This window comes from Xenopus tropicalis, chromosome 6, assembly GCF_000004195.4.
Source record: "Xenopus tropicalis strain Nigerian chromosome 6, UCB_Xtro_10.0, whole genome shotgun sequence".
Taxonomy (NCBI): domain Eukaryota; kingdom Metazoa; phylum Chordata; class Amphibia; order Anura; family Pipidae; genus Xenopus; species Xenopus tropicalis.
The window spans coordinates 88,991,406-89,006,199 of record NC_030682.2 but is presented as its reverse complement, the minus strand read 5'-3'; the positions used below and the strand labels follow the sequence as shown (position 1 = coordinate 89,006,199).

Below are 14,794 nucleotides of genomic sequence, written 5' to 3'. Positions count from 1 at the left end.
AACTGCACTGGGTAAAATATTGGTAGTTAAAGCAACATGTAATAATGAAAACAGAATACTTTATTTCTATTATACACATAAAAATGTATGCACACCAAAATAGCTAAACAAGTAAAATGTGCTGCCTGTGTCATTTCCACTGCACCACACAAAAAGTCTTATGGGCAGGGTAACAAAAGACAAGAGTGACACATATATAAAAAGGTGTTTATCTAAGTAAACCTGTTATTGCAAAATCCCTCTGTCTCTGCTAATCTGATTCTTTCTCTGTGTTACAAATCTTCAGGCATAAGGATGCAGACCAAAGTACAAGGCAAGAACATTGGCCAACTGTTGCTGCAGCCACATCCCCCCCTCCTTTAAGCGTGTGGTTCCTAAGGACCAATCAGCATCCTGCCAACAGCTGTCCCGCCCTGCTGAGCCTCCCTGAGTGACAGCGGTGCACTGTTCAACAGAAGGTAAAATCCATCACTAAACAGAGAGAACTACATGGAGTCCTGTAACAGTATCAGCTAAGAAACACTGCAAAGCAAGGCTAACACATCTGCAGCATATACTCTGCTTGTTTCCTTATAAACCCTGACAAAGCAAGAACTGTTTAGTCTCAGCAGGGCTTTGTGGACACATACAACAGAAACACTAGAATACTGAAATATGTTTATACTGCTCAGGGATGAGGGTGTTTATGTCTGCACAATGCACTTTGCCCCTTGTCTGCTTAGCAGTTATTTTTCAAAGTGGGAAATAATTAAAGATAAAAGTAATCAAGTAACACAGTAGGCTTAAATTATGGTACAAACAGCCATTGCTGCAACAAAATATAATTGTGGTTTTATAGAGTTAACACATACGTGTATCTCATCCTTTTGACCTTGGACTCGTTTGTTTCATCTGTGTCTTTGGGCACATTCTCTTTGCTAACCATTCAGCACACTGTGAGCTCTGATAATAATGGTTAATGTTTACTGAAACCTGTGCATGAACTGTACTAAACCCGACAGAAGAACTTTGCCTTTACAGCTCTGACAGCATCTATGATTTTCAACTTTTGCAAAATTTAATTTGCCTAAATTAAAAAAATAAAAGCGACATACTATCAAGTATACAGTTCATGTTTTCCACCAGTTTTGCTACTAACTGTACAAGCCATTTGCAATATAATGTAGGAAGTGGGGCTTGAAGCAGTTACATTTTGATGTTCTTTTTAGTCAGAGTTTACATTATGGTTATGCCACACTTTATTGTTACAAAATGTTTTAGTAGATATTTAAAAGTGTAGCTGAATAGCTCTACTGCAGGTGCTGAGAGGCTGATCCTGAACATACAGGTAATTATCACAATAAAGGAAACAACTTATATATACAAGGATACTGAAAGCAGATGATCCAAAGCTCACCAAGTTCTATAGTAACACAGGCTACGGATCATGCTGGTGTGTCTCAAGTAACAATGGATGAAGTAATTGTTGTCAAGGACATATAAAAGAAATACATCATTGACTGGGGCAGCTGCGAAGAAAGCATATGCTTCCCAACTGTGCTATCGGTGCTCTAGAACAGATCAACATGCAATGGAACAGACACAAGCTACTCTGAACAAGTCAGCAGTAGCTTGTGTGACCCCACCCCCCAAGCTTTAGTGGCTGCAGACTGACCAGAATGGGAGATGTTCACCATAAGCTATTGCCAGACGGGGCTCAATCTAGGCCTGCGGATAAACACAGGCCGACAATCAGCCCCTGTGCCTACATCTGGAGCCATTCCATGATGCAGATACATGGAGCGGATCCACTAGGGCCAGTGTAATGGCTCTGGGTGCAGGTACAGGAAAAGGCTGATGTCAGCACAGGGGCTGATTCTTGGCCTGCGGATAACAACACCCTTCTTAATCTTAATTAGTCTTAACAGAATTCAATACACTGTAACATGACAGGGTAACCTGGCTTATGTGGATCCACCACTTAGACAAAACAATTCCAGTAGGCATGCTGAGTACATAAATTCTCTTCAATTTAAGTGATAGCACACAAAGCACTGCTGAATACAGGCATGGTCAAAGCATTCTCAACAATCAGTCAAACATGTGACACTGTGGTCTACAGGCTTGAATGATTGTTTCACGCAGCGATAAAGAAAATACATAAATAAAAGGTATTCAGATAGCTCCTTAAAAATGAGGAGTCCATTTATCTGTATCCAGTCATCACCTTACAAGTGAAGTTCCTTCAATTATATGGCTGGCCAAACTTTTGATCTAAGCCTAAATCACATTACAGCTGGCTTGGATGCTTATTTGCAGTCACTGATATTATTGGAACTGAAGGATGTTTGTTAAATGGGCAATATTATCCCAAAACCCTTGAGCTGGCAGTAGCCTTCAGAACTTTTTACTGATTCTGTTTAGTGAATGGTCTGATAACTGGACCAATTCTCAATTGTGTGCCTAATCTACATACAAAATGCTGTCAAACATATTTCCTGAACTGAAATGCCTAGATGTCTTTTTAAAGGCATTAATGAATGGTGTTATCACTCCTGTAAGTTCTACAATTGTTTAGCTTCTACTTGTCCCGCCTGCCTGGTGCTGTCTTTTAAGGTACCATTGTTTGTTCTGCAAATAAAGGGTGTAGCTTGTTTCCAAGGTGACTGCAGTTCACTTGCCCTTTTGCAGCTCACACACACAAAGTTACATTTTTGCACCTAAATGCATCTTGCAGACAGGAAGAACTTTTTTCAGTTCTTGGAGAAAATATACTGCCCCTTTTTGACATAAGATCATTTATTTAGGCTAATTTAAAAGATGTTCCAAAAATATAAATGGATTTTTAAACATATACCTAAGTTCTCAGATTGAAAGAAAAATACTGTAGTATGCCTGTGCAGCAGGGACCAATTTACACACCCCTGCGCTCACAGAATAATGGATTCGGGGACCCGAAAATGCTCTGCTTTCCAAATACTGAGATTGATTTGTGCACCTTTTCTTAATCTTTCTAAATCCTTACTAAATTATTCCACTTGTCCACATGTCAAAAAGTGGCAAATATTCATTCAGATATGTCAAGCTAGCTGCTAGGTAGAGCCAATACACAGGGTCTGCAGTGGACAAATAGCTAGCTTAAACCTGTCCATGTATGGCCAACTCTACCCTATTTGGCATCTATGTGTGGTCACAGGTTGATCCAGAAATGCACAAGCCTACACTACCCGAACAGTACTATCAATACTATCTATTTGACTGATCCATCTGATTAGTGCAATTTGGCTATCCATAAATTGCATACATTTCTATCTGATTATACTGCAGGATTACCCAGCCATCTCCTTAGTCACTTAATCTGCTTGTTCCTCGCACAGTCCACACAAGTGGGTCAGCTAGCTGGCAAAGAAATTGGTACATGTGTAGCCACCTTAGCACGAGGCACTGAGCAAGCCAGTAAAGGCCACTAAACCTCAGTCAACAAGCTTAGCTTGGAAGTTTAATAGGGCAGGGATTTATAAAGTGCTGTGTATATTTGTAAACACAATATAAGAATAAAAATGGTAGTCTATTAGTTTGTAATTGCAGGAAATGCTGCATGTTCTTTTGCTGTTAAAAATGAAACACAGCTATATAAAGGGGCAAACACCCAAATGTGCATTAAGGGCTATTGCAACAGGGGCAATTATCTCATTGGGAAGCCATCAATGTCATGTAAGGCAGTGCTGTCTTCAGTGGTGCCGAGGGCCGGAATTTCTCTAGTATACATAGTGGAGGGACGCTAATGGAAGCCAGTTTTGACAACTCCCCTTTTTTAAACCGCACCCACTTCAAACTCACCCATGTTATCACAAGACCATGCCCACATTAATGGTGGTAGCGCAGCAAAAACCCAAATGCTTGGTGCTCATTGTGGGTATATCAACCATCAGAATTATATTATGTCATATTATGGCAGAGTATGGCACACACAGGCAGTACTCTGCCTGCCCTATGCTGCCTGTGTGTGCCAAACTCTGCCTGCCCTATGCTGCCTGTGTGTGCCATACTCTGCCTGCCATATGCTGCCTGTGAGTGCCATACTTTAATCTGCCCTATGTTGCCCTTGTGTGCCGTAATCTACCTGCCCTACCCTGCTGTGTGTGCCAAACTCTGCCTGCCCTATGCTGCCTGTGTGTGCCATACTCTGCCTGCCCTATGCTGCCTGTGAGTGCCATACTTTAATCTGCCCTATGTTGCCCTTGTGTGCCATAATCTACCTGCCCCACCCTGCTGTGTGTGCCATACTCTGCCTGTCCTATGCTGCATGTGTGTGCCATACTCTGCCTGCCCTACCCCGCCTGTATGTGCCATACTCTGCCTGCCCTATGCTGCCTGTGTGTGCCATACTCTGCCTGCCCTATGCTGCCTGTGTGTGCCATACTCTGCCTGTCCTATGCTACCTGTATGTGCCATACTCTGCCTGCCCTACTCCACTTGTGTATACCATACTCTGCCTGGCCAATTAATCTCAATACGGATACCATTTAAAGTTTACACAAAAGGTAACCCATCAAAGCAGCCAGACAGGTGGGAGGGCCACACAGAGGGGGGTCCACCAGTTGGACAGCACTGCCCTAAGGCATACTGTATACACTAGTAAACTTGATGCAAAGATAAAAATTATTTCTCCATATTACTTTCACATCAATAACAGTAACACAGGGTTGCACTAGCTGTGAAATAGCAGAATATAGTTGATTCAATATATATATATATATATATATATATATATGTATATATATATATATATATATATATATATATATATTCCTCGATATCTATGAAATAAGCATCTAAAATGGCTGCCTAAAATAAAGATAGTTTTTACTGAATTTGTAAACCCAGTTCAACCTATGTTGATCCAGTTCAACCTTACAGCAAAGATATATTAGTTTAAATGAACCTGATTAGGCTGAGAAAATATGTGGCTCTCTTCCTCCAGCTAATAAACTATACAGAGATACGTAGACAATAAAGAGTCATGCACTTAAATCACAATTAGAAGGGTTCCTCCAACCAATCTCCCCTACATTTTATAATGTTGCACTTTTTAGATAAACTAACAATGTAGAAGTCGAGATCTGAGGGTGAAGACACTCTGGACTACAAGTAGCAGCTATTTTTTCAAGGCTACTAAACTCCAGAAAATTCCTATGTCATAGACAATACTGAGAATTGCCTCTGCTAAAACACACTTAGAGACAGTTAACAGTAAATGATCAGCATTGTCATTTTTAGTAGCCGCAACAAGTAGCTGCTACTAGTAGCTCCGTGTGTCTTCACCCTAAAACATACCTAGATGTATTCATGAATGAAAAGCACACTTTGTTGATAAGGACAAAGTTTGCATCAGTAAAATATACACCCTCTTTATTGGCAGGGATTGTTTCCATTTTTTTCATTACACGGAAAGAAAAAGTTGAGGGAAAAGAAAATTGTGTACAAAGAGCAATCCTCCTCTGCATATCTGCAATTAATATATGAGCAAATGTAAAAATAATGCATACAGCATAGACTACAAATGCAACAGCTTCCCTATTGGTCCAAATTAATTTTACCCACAAGAACATATTTATATGTAACAATATAGAAATAAATATCTTTTACAAACATTAGCATCTCCTTAAAATTTAGAACTTATAGATGCAAGTGTGAATTACAACACAATACATATATACGTGATTAAAAAGTGTTGGAAAGTATGGGCTACCCACATGTCCAGCATAAAGCATGTACAAACTCAAATACACAGGAGGATCTGAGAGCGGAGGTAAAGCACTACCACAATGCACTATCACTAATAAATAACGTGGCTTTCCTCCAAGCAACACACCCTACATTTTGAAAATGAATACCAGCTTTTAAACGGAGAGAAACACACGTGTGAATTTAACACTATTTGCAAACTATTACAGGCTGATGGGGTTACCAAATCAAATATAGTATAAGAAAACAAAAAAGTAACGGAATAGTTACAGTTTCTCTAGATACACAGCTTAAAGGGAGCAACAGTTGGTGCCCGTAGGACTCCCCCTCCCCCTGCCTCCCAATCTCCTCCACACCCTTCCAGCAACTATCAGAAATCCTCAGGCCTTGCGACTGCCAGCTGAGAAAACTGTTAAGTCAGCAACAAGCAACAAATACACACAACTGCTCCATCACTTTTATCTGCATCCATACCTTACTGTCAAGTTAAAAAGTAGAGAAGATTAGCACAGCCACTTAATTTTGCCACTAGTCTGTTGTATAGGTGTTGCTATGTAAAACAATAAGTATGCTGCGTTCAATTCAAGCTGCTAGCAAGTTAGAATTGAAATTGCATGATTGTATTGCTGGGTAACAGTATATTTACCATGAAGGGCAAACTTTTTTAATTAAGTACTTTTTACTCATGTTTATCTAATTTTACAATTTTAATGATTCAGGGTAGAGATAAAATGTGAGACGTGTGGAGCAGGGGCAGGAGAAATGTATAGATATTTCCCAAAAGCTACAAGGTGCCACCCACTATAATGCTCCAGAGCCACACAGGCTATAAACAAACCCCTGCAGATGTATCTGTACAGAGCCTTCGGTAATGGCTGGTAATTTATGACCTTTTTAAACGGTCAGACTCAACAGAAAAAAACACTGCTAAAGAAATACAGCATGTGTTTTGAATACAACATGTATACTTTGAATGCTATGTTTAATTCTGTCCCTTTAAATATAATTTCTTACACCAGTCTCCTAATAAGGGTATAAAACAAACACACAGATTGGTTTATCAGTCTAAAAACATTGACACCATGATGTTCTATCCATGCCTTGAAGCTAACTGCTGTTTTCTGTCCCTCAAGAATATTCACCCCATCTCTCATTTTCACCACCAATGTTTTCCATGCTTTACACTTTACCTTGTCACCTATAGTGCATAAAAGCATTGACTTGCATGACCTTGTCATGTTAAGAGTACAACTTGTGCTACCTGCACATGGAGTCTGTGTTCCTAATGCCTAGTACATTCCACAGGATGTAGTGTTATATTGGTGTTTTTTGTTTTTAAGCATAAAGGCCTTTTTCTGCAATTAGATTCCTATGGTACACATTTAGGATAATGAACAAAGCATGACAGATATGGTATTTGTTGCTGTCCTGAGTTAGAATGCTTTTAATATAAATAGGGAATAATATAACCCCCATTGTTAAACATTCCATCATGTAACAACTGATTTTATGTAACATAAAGATGTATTTTTATACATTATCATTCTTATTTTTGCATTACTTGAAATTCTAGCAACAAACAATTTAATGGGACTGAAGACTTGAGAAGTTTATCATCTTATCCCTCCTCCTCCTTCATGCAGCTATGTGATGCTTCTTTTGAAGCAACTTCCTCCATCTTATGTGCGCAGCATAACACAGGCCCTCATGTTTCACTTCCTCAGGCACTAAAGCCTGTTTAGTTACTCTTATGTCTTTTTTCACTCCCTACATCTTAACATTTCAGTTAACCCTTAAAATTCTTTTAAAATGTACTGTAGTTTCAGCATGTTTAGTGATGTTAACTTATAAAAAAAGAAAAGTGTATTGCTGCTTAGGTTTCTTTGCCATATGATGTAAGCATATTCCATAAATTGTGTAAGTGCAAATTGCAAACTTCTCCTTTAACTCCTGCCTCAAAAATGTTTTTCCTGCACATCAAGATTTTTCCGTAATTTATCAGTTTTGAGTTTTCTCTTTTAAATACTGTGAGAGCTCAAAAGTAACAAGATCCATTTAAACCAATAGGGGCACACAAACATTTATTTTATGAAATACTTCTATCAGGGGTCTCAGATGAGAATTCTCAATGTGTGTTAACAATGCCATTCAAGAAAAGCCTAATGCAATATATTTGGGTGTCTTCAAGCCCAAAAAATTGATGGAATAAATTGCTACTTGCCTAGTACTGCAAGAAGCAAATAATTTGATAATGGGAAATAATTTAGGTGTGCAGTCTAGTCTGGTGATGTAGATATTTAGTATTTCATATTTTCTATGATAAGAAAACTTCAACGTCATACTTTAAAAAATTTAACTTAAAATTAGCTCAGTGAAAGCTTTTTTTTTTTTTTTTACACATTATTGGGGGCTAGATTATTACAAAACAACTAGTTGGGGGCTAGATTATTATAAAACTAAAAGCATTTGTTTAGAGGGCCACATTCAGCCTGTAGGTCTATAGGTTCCTTATAAAACTCACAGTGCAGAATGTCTGCTCTGTATCTGTTTTAGGTAAAAACAAGTGGTCCTGTATACTAAATAAACAATAAACATGGGTAAAAGGCATACAATACCCAAAACAGCCAAACAAACCCCAAGCATTAAACAAATCTGCAGAACCTGGAGATGCAAATTCAGGCCTCTAACAGCAACAGGCATTTAAATATTTAAATACAGACTGCCTTGACTTGCATATATCAACTTCATCCAAAAAAAAAAAAAAAAACACAGGAACTACCCATCTCCAAATACTTTAAAGGATGGTTGTCATCTAACATGACCACCATGTGTGCCAAAGTAAGATAAATCACTTTGGCCTCTCAACTGAATAAATGAATATGTACACAGGCTAGCAAGTAGAATTCTGTGCAGTGAATGTCAATATTTTGACCAAGCTCTTCTTATGAACGTCCCATTCAAAGATCTTGCAGTAGCTACAGTAGATGTAGGCAGCTTTTACATCAATACAGCTGGAAACCTATACTTTGCATGTCTACTGTAAATAACAAACCAATTTTACATGAAGTCTATATTTCTGCTTTAGGGAAGTGACCATTGTTTTTCCCAGATGTGTTAGGCCTACGAAGCGAGTTAATCACCCATGATAGAGCTCTGCTACAGCGATGACTAACCGTTCCGAAATGCCTTTTCACCAGCAACAATAGGAGCCTTCCAAAGTTACGCAAAGTTTTCTCCGGCAGATGCATAGGTCTTTCCACCAGTGGAGAGGCATTTTGGAGTGGATAGTTGCCCACGGTAGCCCACGGAGATCTATTGCAAGTGACTCAGCCTTATAGAACAACCTTCATGTTGGAGCACTGAAGCAATGGTAATATTTGTATAGAAATAATTTTGCTGTTTAAAAGGTGGAAAAAAAAAAACAAGGAAAAACTTTGCTTTGGCTTTCCAAAGTTGGGCAAAGTTGCCTGCAGGAGGACATTTGGTGCAACTTTGGAAAGGGAAGAAATGCACAGGCTTTTCCACTGGCGACTCCTTTTGTTGTTGGTGAAAAGGCATTTCGGGGTAGTTAGTCGCCCACGGTAGGAGAGATCTATTGTGGGCGAATAACTCGCTCCGTGGCCTTCAGGTGTATGGGCATCCCTGACAGGCCTACCCAACCGATATCTGGCCTAAAATTGGGATCTCGATATGGCCAGTTTGATATTTTAGGTCTTTTTTTTTTGTGGTCTTTGGTCCGACGGAGCCTATGCCCGTCGCAGTAATTCGATCGTTTGGGCCTAAGGCTTTAGGTGGGCATATAGGGAGAAGATCCCGTCCTCGTCCTTGCCAAACGAGTAATCTTACCATGTACGCCCACCTTAAAGGATGGGGGAATTATCACTGTTGAATACATTAACAGATTCCCCAAAACAAGCAGACAGTGATCATTTAACTACAATATAGATTTTAATCAAAAAGGGCTTTTGTCTGTACCTCTTTGAAATGGTAATTACTGGCAGGAACGTTATCTTATCACTAGTTTTTCATGTCTGGTGAGAGTAGAAAATTGACATGGGGGGCTTGAGGGGAGGCAAAGAAGATAGACACTCAATCCCTACCTGGTTTTCCATCGGTGAAAGCCAGCTTTCTGTCCCAGTCAGCCGAGGGGGTCACGTTAGGTTTCTGCAATTCATTAGTTTCCATTAGCAGCCAGCAGTCATTTCATTATGCCCACAACAGATTCACTTTCAAAAGTAATATACCACTAAGGACACTCTTTTGTAGTTTTATTGCCTTAACAAACTTGTTTTTTCTCAGAAACAAATTAATAATAGAGTAACTGACATTCTAATTAATTAAAATTGCTTGTAGCAGACATAAAAATGAATGTAATGTCAAATATCATGGTACATATCTAATGTAAGAAAAAAGTCTGCACAGTAGTAAAACTACTATGCAGAAAAAACCCCAAAGACATTGGCCCTGTTTAAAAAATAGATTGCTTATATGCAACTTTAGTGAAGAAATTGAATAAATAAATAAAACTGCACTTAAATTCTCTTTGGAGTAATTTAGAAAGGTAAGATGTTCCCACCTGCTGCCCATTTTGCATGCAAAAATTGCAGTTACATTGGAAGGGGGACTTGAAAGCCATTATTTTATTATCCAGTGGTAGCCCCCCTTGTGCTGTCATTTACATGCATATTTATACACAAGACTTGGAGCTCAGCACATCTCCCTTCCCAAAATCAGATGATTAACAACACTGAATCTGCTTGCTAGGTGGTGTTTATCCTTGGAGCACTACATAGATATATCAGCAGACACTTAATTTTGCTTTAGAACTCACACAAGGAAAAGTGCACGCATGAGATGAGCAAGTTCTAGCATCTCACTACCATGCCATCAAGGGATTGTTCCTCTCAGCTCCTGGAGGGGCTTGCAGCATTGCAATGAGAGGATTTTACAAGTAGGAGTGAAAGATTGCAAAGTAACACTCCCACACATCTTACTGGCAAGGAATTAACCCCCAATTGCTCCAAAAAAAAAAAAAAAAAACTACAAAAGACTTGGAAAAGGTTTGCAGGCAAACCAGTTTTCAGCTAAGCCTATTACATTTACAAAACACATCTCTGTGTTGGAAAATGTGCTCAAGTATTGCAGGTCCCTTACGGTGGGCAAACAGGTTTAAGTATGTAAACCCTGTGCTGCCATGGAAACACCCAAGTTTTAAAGCAGCAGAACACAAGCTTTTCTTGTTAAATGTAAAGCATTAGTATACCAAGGCAAAGGTCACCTACATAGAAAGTGCTACTTGATTATGGGTTAATCTACACTGTGTCACATATCATATTCTAGCCCCCAATCCTGGGTTTTACGAATTCTATCCATATTTATTGCTTTAGGTGGCAGACACTAGAAATGCATAAATGTGTTTAAATGTTGCCCTGAACAATTGGATTTGCTGAAAGAGGAGCTGCAGGTACTTTCAATTGCTCATCTGCAAAGTACCATGAACCAGATAAACTGCAGTGCAATAAAGTAATTGGATGGTGTGCACAAAAGGGTATGCCCAAGGTGACTCACATACCTAGCTGTTCAAGTTTGTATATGAAAACGATATCAGTATACGAAAACTGGTCAAACAGCCCAACCAAATCTTTGCATGTACTGCCAGTTTAAGGCACTCATTGGATGTTAAACAGATTGCAAACCTTCCAAACACTGTTTTCAGTTCGGTTGTTTTCAGGTAGTTTGCCATGTAAACATCCCTTTTAAAAAACAGCACCAGCATAATAATATAGTATATAACATGAGATAGATAAATATAGATGAGGAATTGCAGATAATTAACAATTTAGGTTGAAATTGTTGGATGCAAGAAAAAAAAATATGTCTTTGTTACTCTTTGTTCATTTACACAGACATATGTGCAAAGGATTTACACTGGTAGCTGTTTAAAACCTTTTGGTAAGGACACATGCAATTAGCGTCATTAATACATGCACAATGCAAGATCTCTCCTTTCAAGACTGAGGGTGTGGAGTAGCAGGATGAAGATATTAGTCCAGAAAGAATACCCCTCAAAGAGGGAAATGAGTTCCCAAACAGGAAGAAAGGCAGGAGGTACAGATCATTCGTTTCTAGCCGACATCCTTTCCTCAAAGACAAGCAACTAGCTAGAAAGGACTACAGTGATAACTGAATTTCGTACAAGCTTTATGACAATCTCGCTTTAAGGGCAAACACTGTAACCTTCAAAAATCAGTGCACCTAATGAACATATAAACACATCATTAATTTCCTACTTCTTGCACAATTGCATATTTAGAAAACTAAAGGATATCAAATTAACAAACAATATGCAAAATAATTTCAAGAAAAAAAAAATCACTTCTGATCTAGGTCTGTCTTGCTATCCTCTTTGTAATATTGTGGATTGAACTGCAACATGTCACAGTTCCTTTGCTTCATAATTAGTCTATGCAACTATTTTCTATTCACTTAAGTAATTAAACACAGAAATTAGCAGGGGTTTCTAGCTGTGCCCATAGCATCAGTGAGAAAAACTAATTCTAATTCATCTGCTTGAAAACATACATCTGACTGGTTGCCAAGCTGGACTACAGCTAAAGCAAATGTATTAATTGCAACTTTTATTACATTACCGCATCAAAATTATAGGTAGTTGTAAATAAACTTCCCCCAGGTTATGAAGGTTGTACTAGTTATGGTTATGGTAGAACCAGTTTCTCACTGATGGAACTTGTGTGACATGACTAAAATGGAACATGTCTATCATAAAAAATATTAAATCCCGTTTTCTAAGATTGGAAGATATGAGACTTTGCCTTGGTGTATTTCAGCAATTAGCTTGGGGCCTTGTGACTATTTCTGGTCATAGAACTAGTTAGGGACTGTTAATATCCTTTTTTTATACGAGTTTCCCTCTGCATATAGATAAATGTAGACTTAATCCTGCCCCTGCACTTTGGTTGGACTTACAACTCCAGATGAGCCATCATCAACCCTATCCCAACAACTAAACAAAAACAAAAAAAAAATAAGGCTTGAATAAAAGTAATGAAACTTTAGAAGCTAGCTAGTGCTACAAAAGGAGTTGCATATTCTTCAGGAGCCAGAAAGGTGGGGGTATTAGAGGGGATTGTTTGCATATTATAGGGAAACCAGACATCCCTTTTAACAAGGGACAATTATGCAAAATGCCTCTGTGAAGCAGCACTTACATGAACAAGTCACTAACACCTTGTTATAAAATCAGCAATTTCCCCACCACCATCTACAGAAGATCTCTAGATCTCTGGGCAGCTAGTCAAAGTTAGCTCCAATATTTGTATTGCTCTTTATTATAAAGCAGAATGACAATTGTTTTACTTTATAGAGAGCCCATTATGACAAATGTTGGGCACTGTTTCTGTATAGCCATGTAGCATATATATTTATACACTATGTCCTCTGCCAGTTATGAACATCAGAAATTTTAAATACGCATCTAACTTTGGGCAGGACTCATGATGATTCAGTCTGCTCACAAGCTATCACTTCCAGTAATGGTTGAAAATTCTGCAAGTTGTACCTTAGCAATAGCTAAAAACTTAGATGGGCAAAATATCTAAAAGCTAAATAACAAAACTACATATAAAAACAATTGTGACTAAATCTGCCTGTACTAATGTCATTTCCAAACCACAGATACCATTGACAAAGTTTTATAAAATTGCAGGTACATGCGGGGAGGCTATGTTCTTTATTTTAATAAAATAATTCCTATTTTTAAAATATGATTTCCTTTTTCTTTGTAATAACAGAACAGTACCTTGTATATGACCCTTACTAAGATATAATTAATCCTTATTGGAGACTAAACAATCCTTTTGGATTTATTTAATGTTTAAATTATCCAATTTACAGAAAGATCTCATATCCGGAAAACCCCTGGTCTTGAGCATTCTGGATAACAGGTCCTATAGCTGTACTTCTGAACTCAAAAATAATAGACTTTTCTTTTCTATACATTGTTTAGTATCTAAACTCAATTTAATAAACAAAAGGCTCTTAAGTCGTTGCATCGTTAGCCTGGGCAACCAGAAAGCAGGTACATTCATAGTACGCTTTTCAGCTGCTCTGTTTGCTATGGAAACCTCTTAGCTTTAAACGTTACCATGTGGCCTGCAGCCGCCTGTGCAAAGGATGCAGGTTTGTGCCCCATCTAAAGCTAATCCAGCAAGATGGGTATCTGTTACAAAAAGCACTGGCAGCAATATGGTTGGCCTTTTTCTCTTTCTAAGGGGGGAAAGGAATCTAAAGACAGAACTTGCTGAGGATTCCTATATCTAAACGATACAAAATCCAACATATACTTCATGGAAACTGAAAACTACACCAACATCAGTCCTTTAGAGATTTTACTCTACCTGTCCCCCCATTGTAAGGTTTTTAGAAAAGTCAAACAATGCCTGTGGGGGGTTTCAGTGGAGCTTCTCCTCCCCCATCTGCAAAGTAACCAGGAAAGTCTGGAGTCTGCAGGTGAATCCCTGTCAGGTTATTCAAATACCTGGCCCTGGGACTCATACATAGGCTCTTACAGCTTTTCTTGACTGAATCACACTGAGCAAACAGTCTCCACCCGTCACCCACTGCTTTTGTCTGAAGCACCTTTTCACTGAAATCTACCTTTGTTTAATGGCAGAACTCCTAACATGAAAGCTAAGGCACCACTGAAAACAAGATACACAGGAATGCTTCTATCCTGCCAAGGAAAACACACATGTACATACAATGAAATTATACGTGTGCATTAAAGCTAATTTGACTTTAATGCAGAATAACTATAGATGGGATATGCACATTCCATATGAATGCATGCCAAACTTGTCATGCCACCCCTCCCCCCAAAAAATAAAATTGCTTTATATTTTTATTTATGTTGAACTAGGAGGGGATAATTACCATTTTGAAAGCAAAATATAAAAAGCAGTAGACCGATAATACAACCCACTGTTAATCTTCAATTACATCACATCTGCTGTCCCCATCCTTATCCTCTACATTAGCTTATTAATGT

At 38.5% G+C, this 14,794-nt stretch overlaps 1 protein-coding gene across 6 annotated transcripts in view; it reads right to left on the bottom strand.

Moving 5' to 3' along the window:
* Nucleotides 1-14,794, bottom strand: part of rreb1 (ras responsive element binding protein 1) — a 72,476-nt gene that overhangs the window by 49,760 nt on the left and 7,922 nt on the right. For 4 of the 6 annotated variants that reach the window (XM_002932676.5, XM_031904172.1, XM_012965408.3 and 1 more), the window contains one exon: nucleotides 9,828-9,891. The exons of the other annotated variants lie outside the window; for them this stretch is intronic. In XM_002932676.5, coding sequence (XP_002932722.1) covers nucleotides 9,828-9,839 — 12 coding nt within the window. In that variant the 5' untranslated portion in view covers nucleotides 9,840-9,891. The remainder of the gene's footprint in view (nucleotides 1-9,827; nucleotides 9,892-14,794) is intronic. 6 annotated transcript variants of the gene reach the window in all.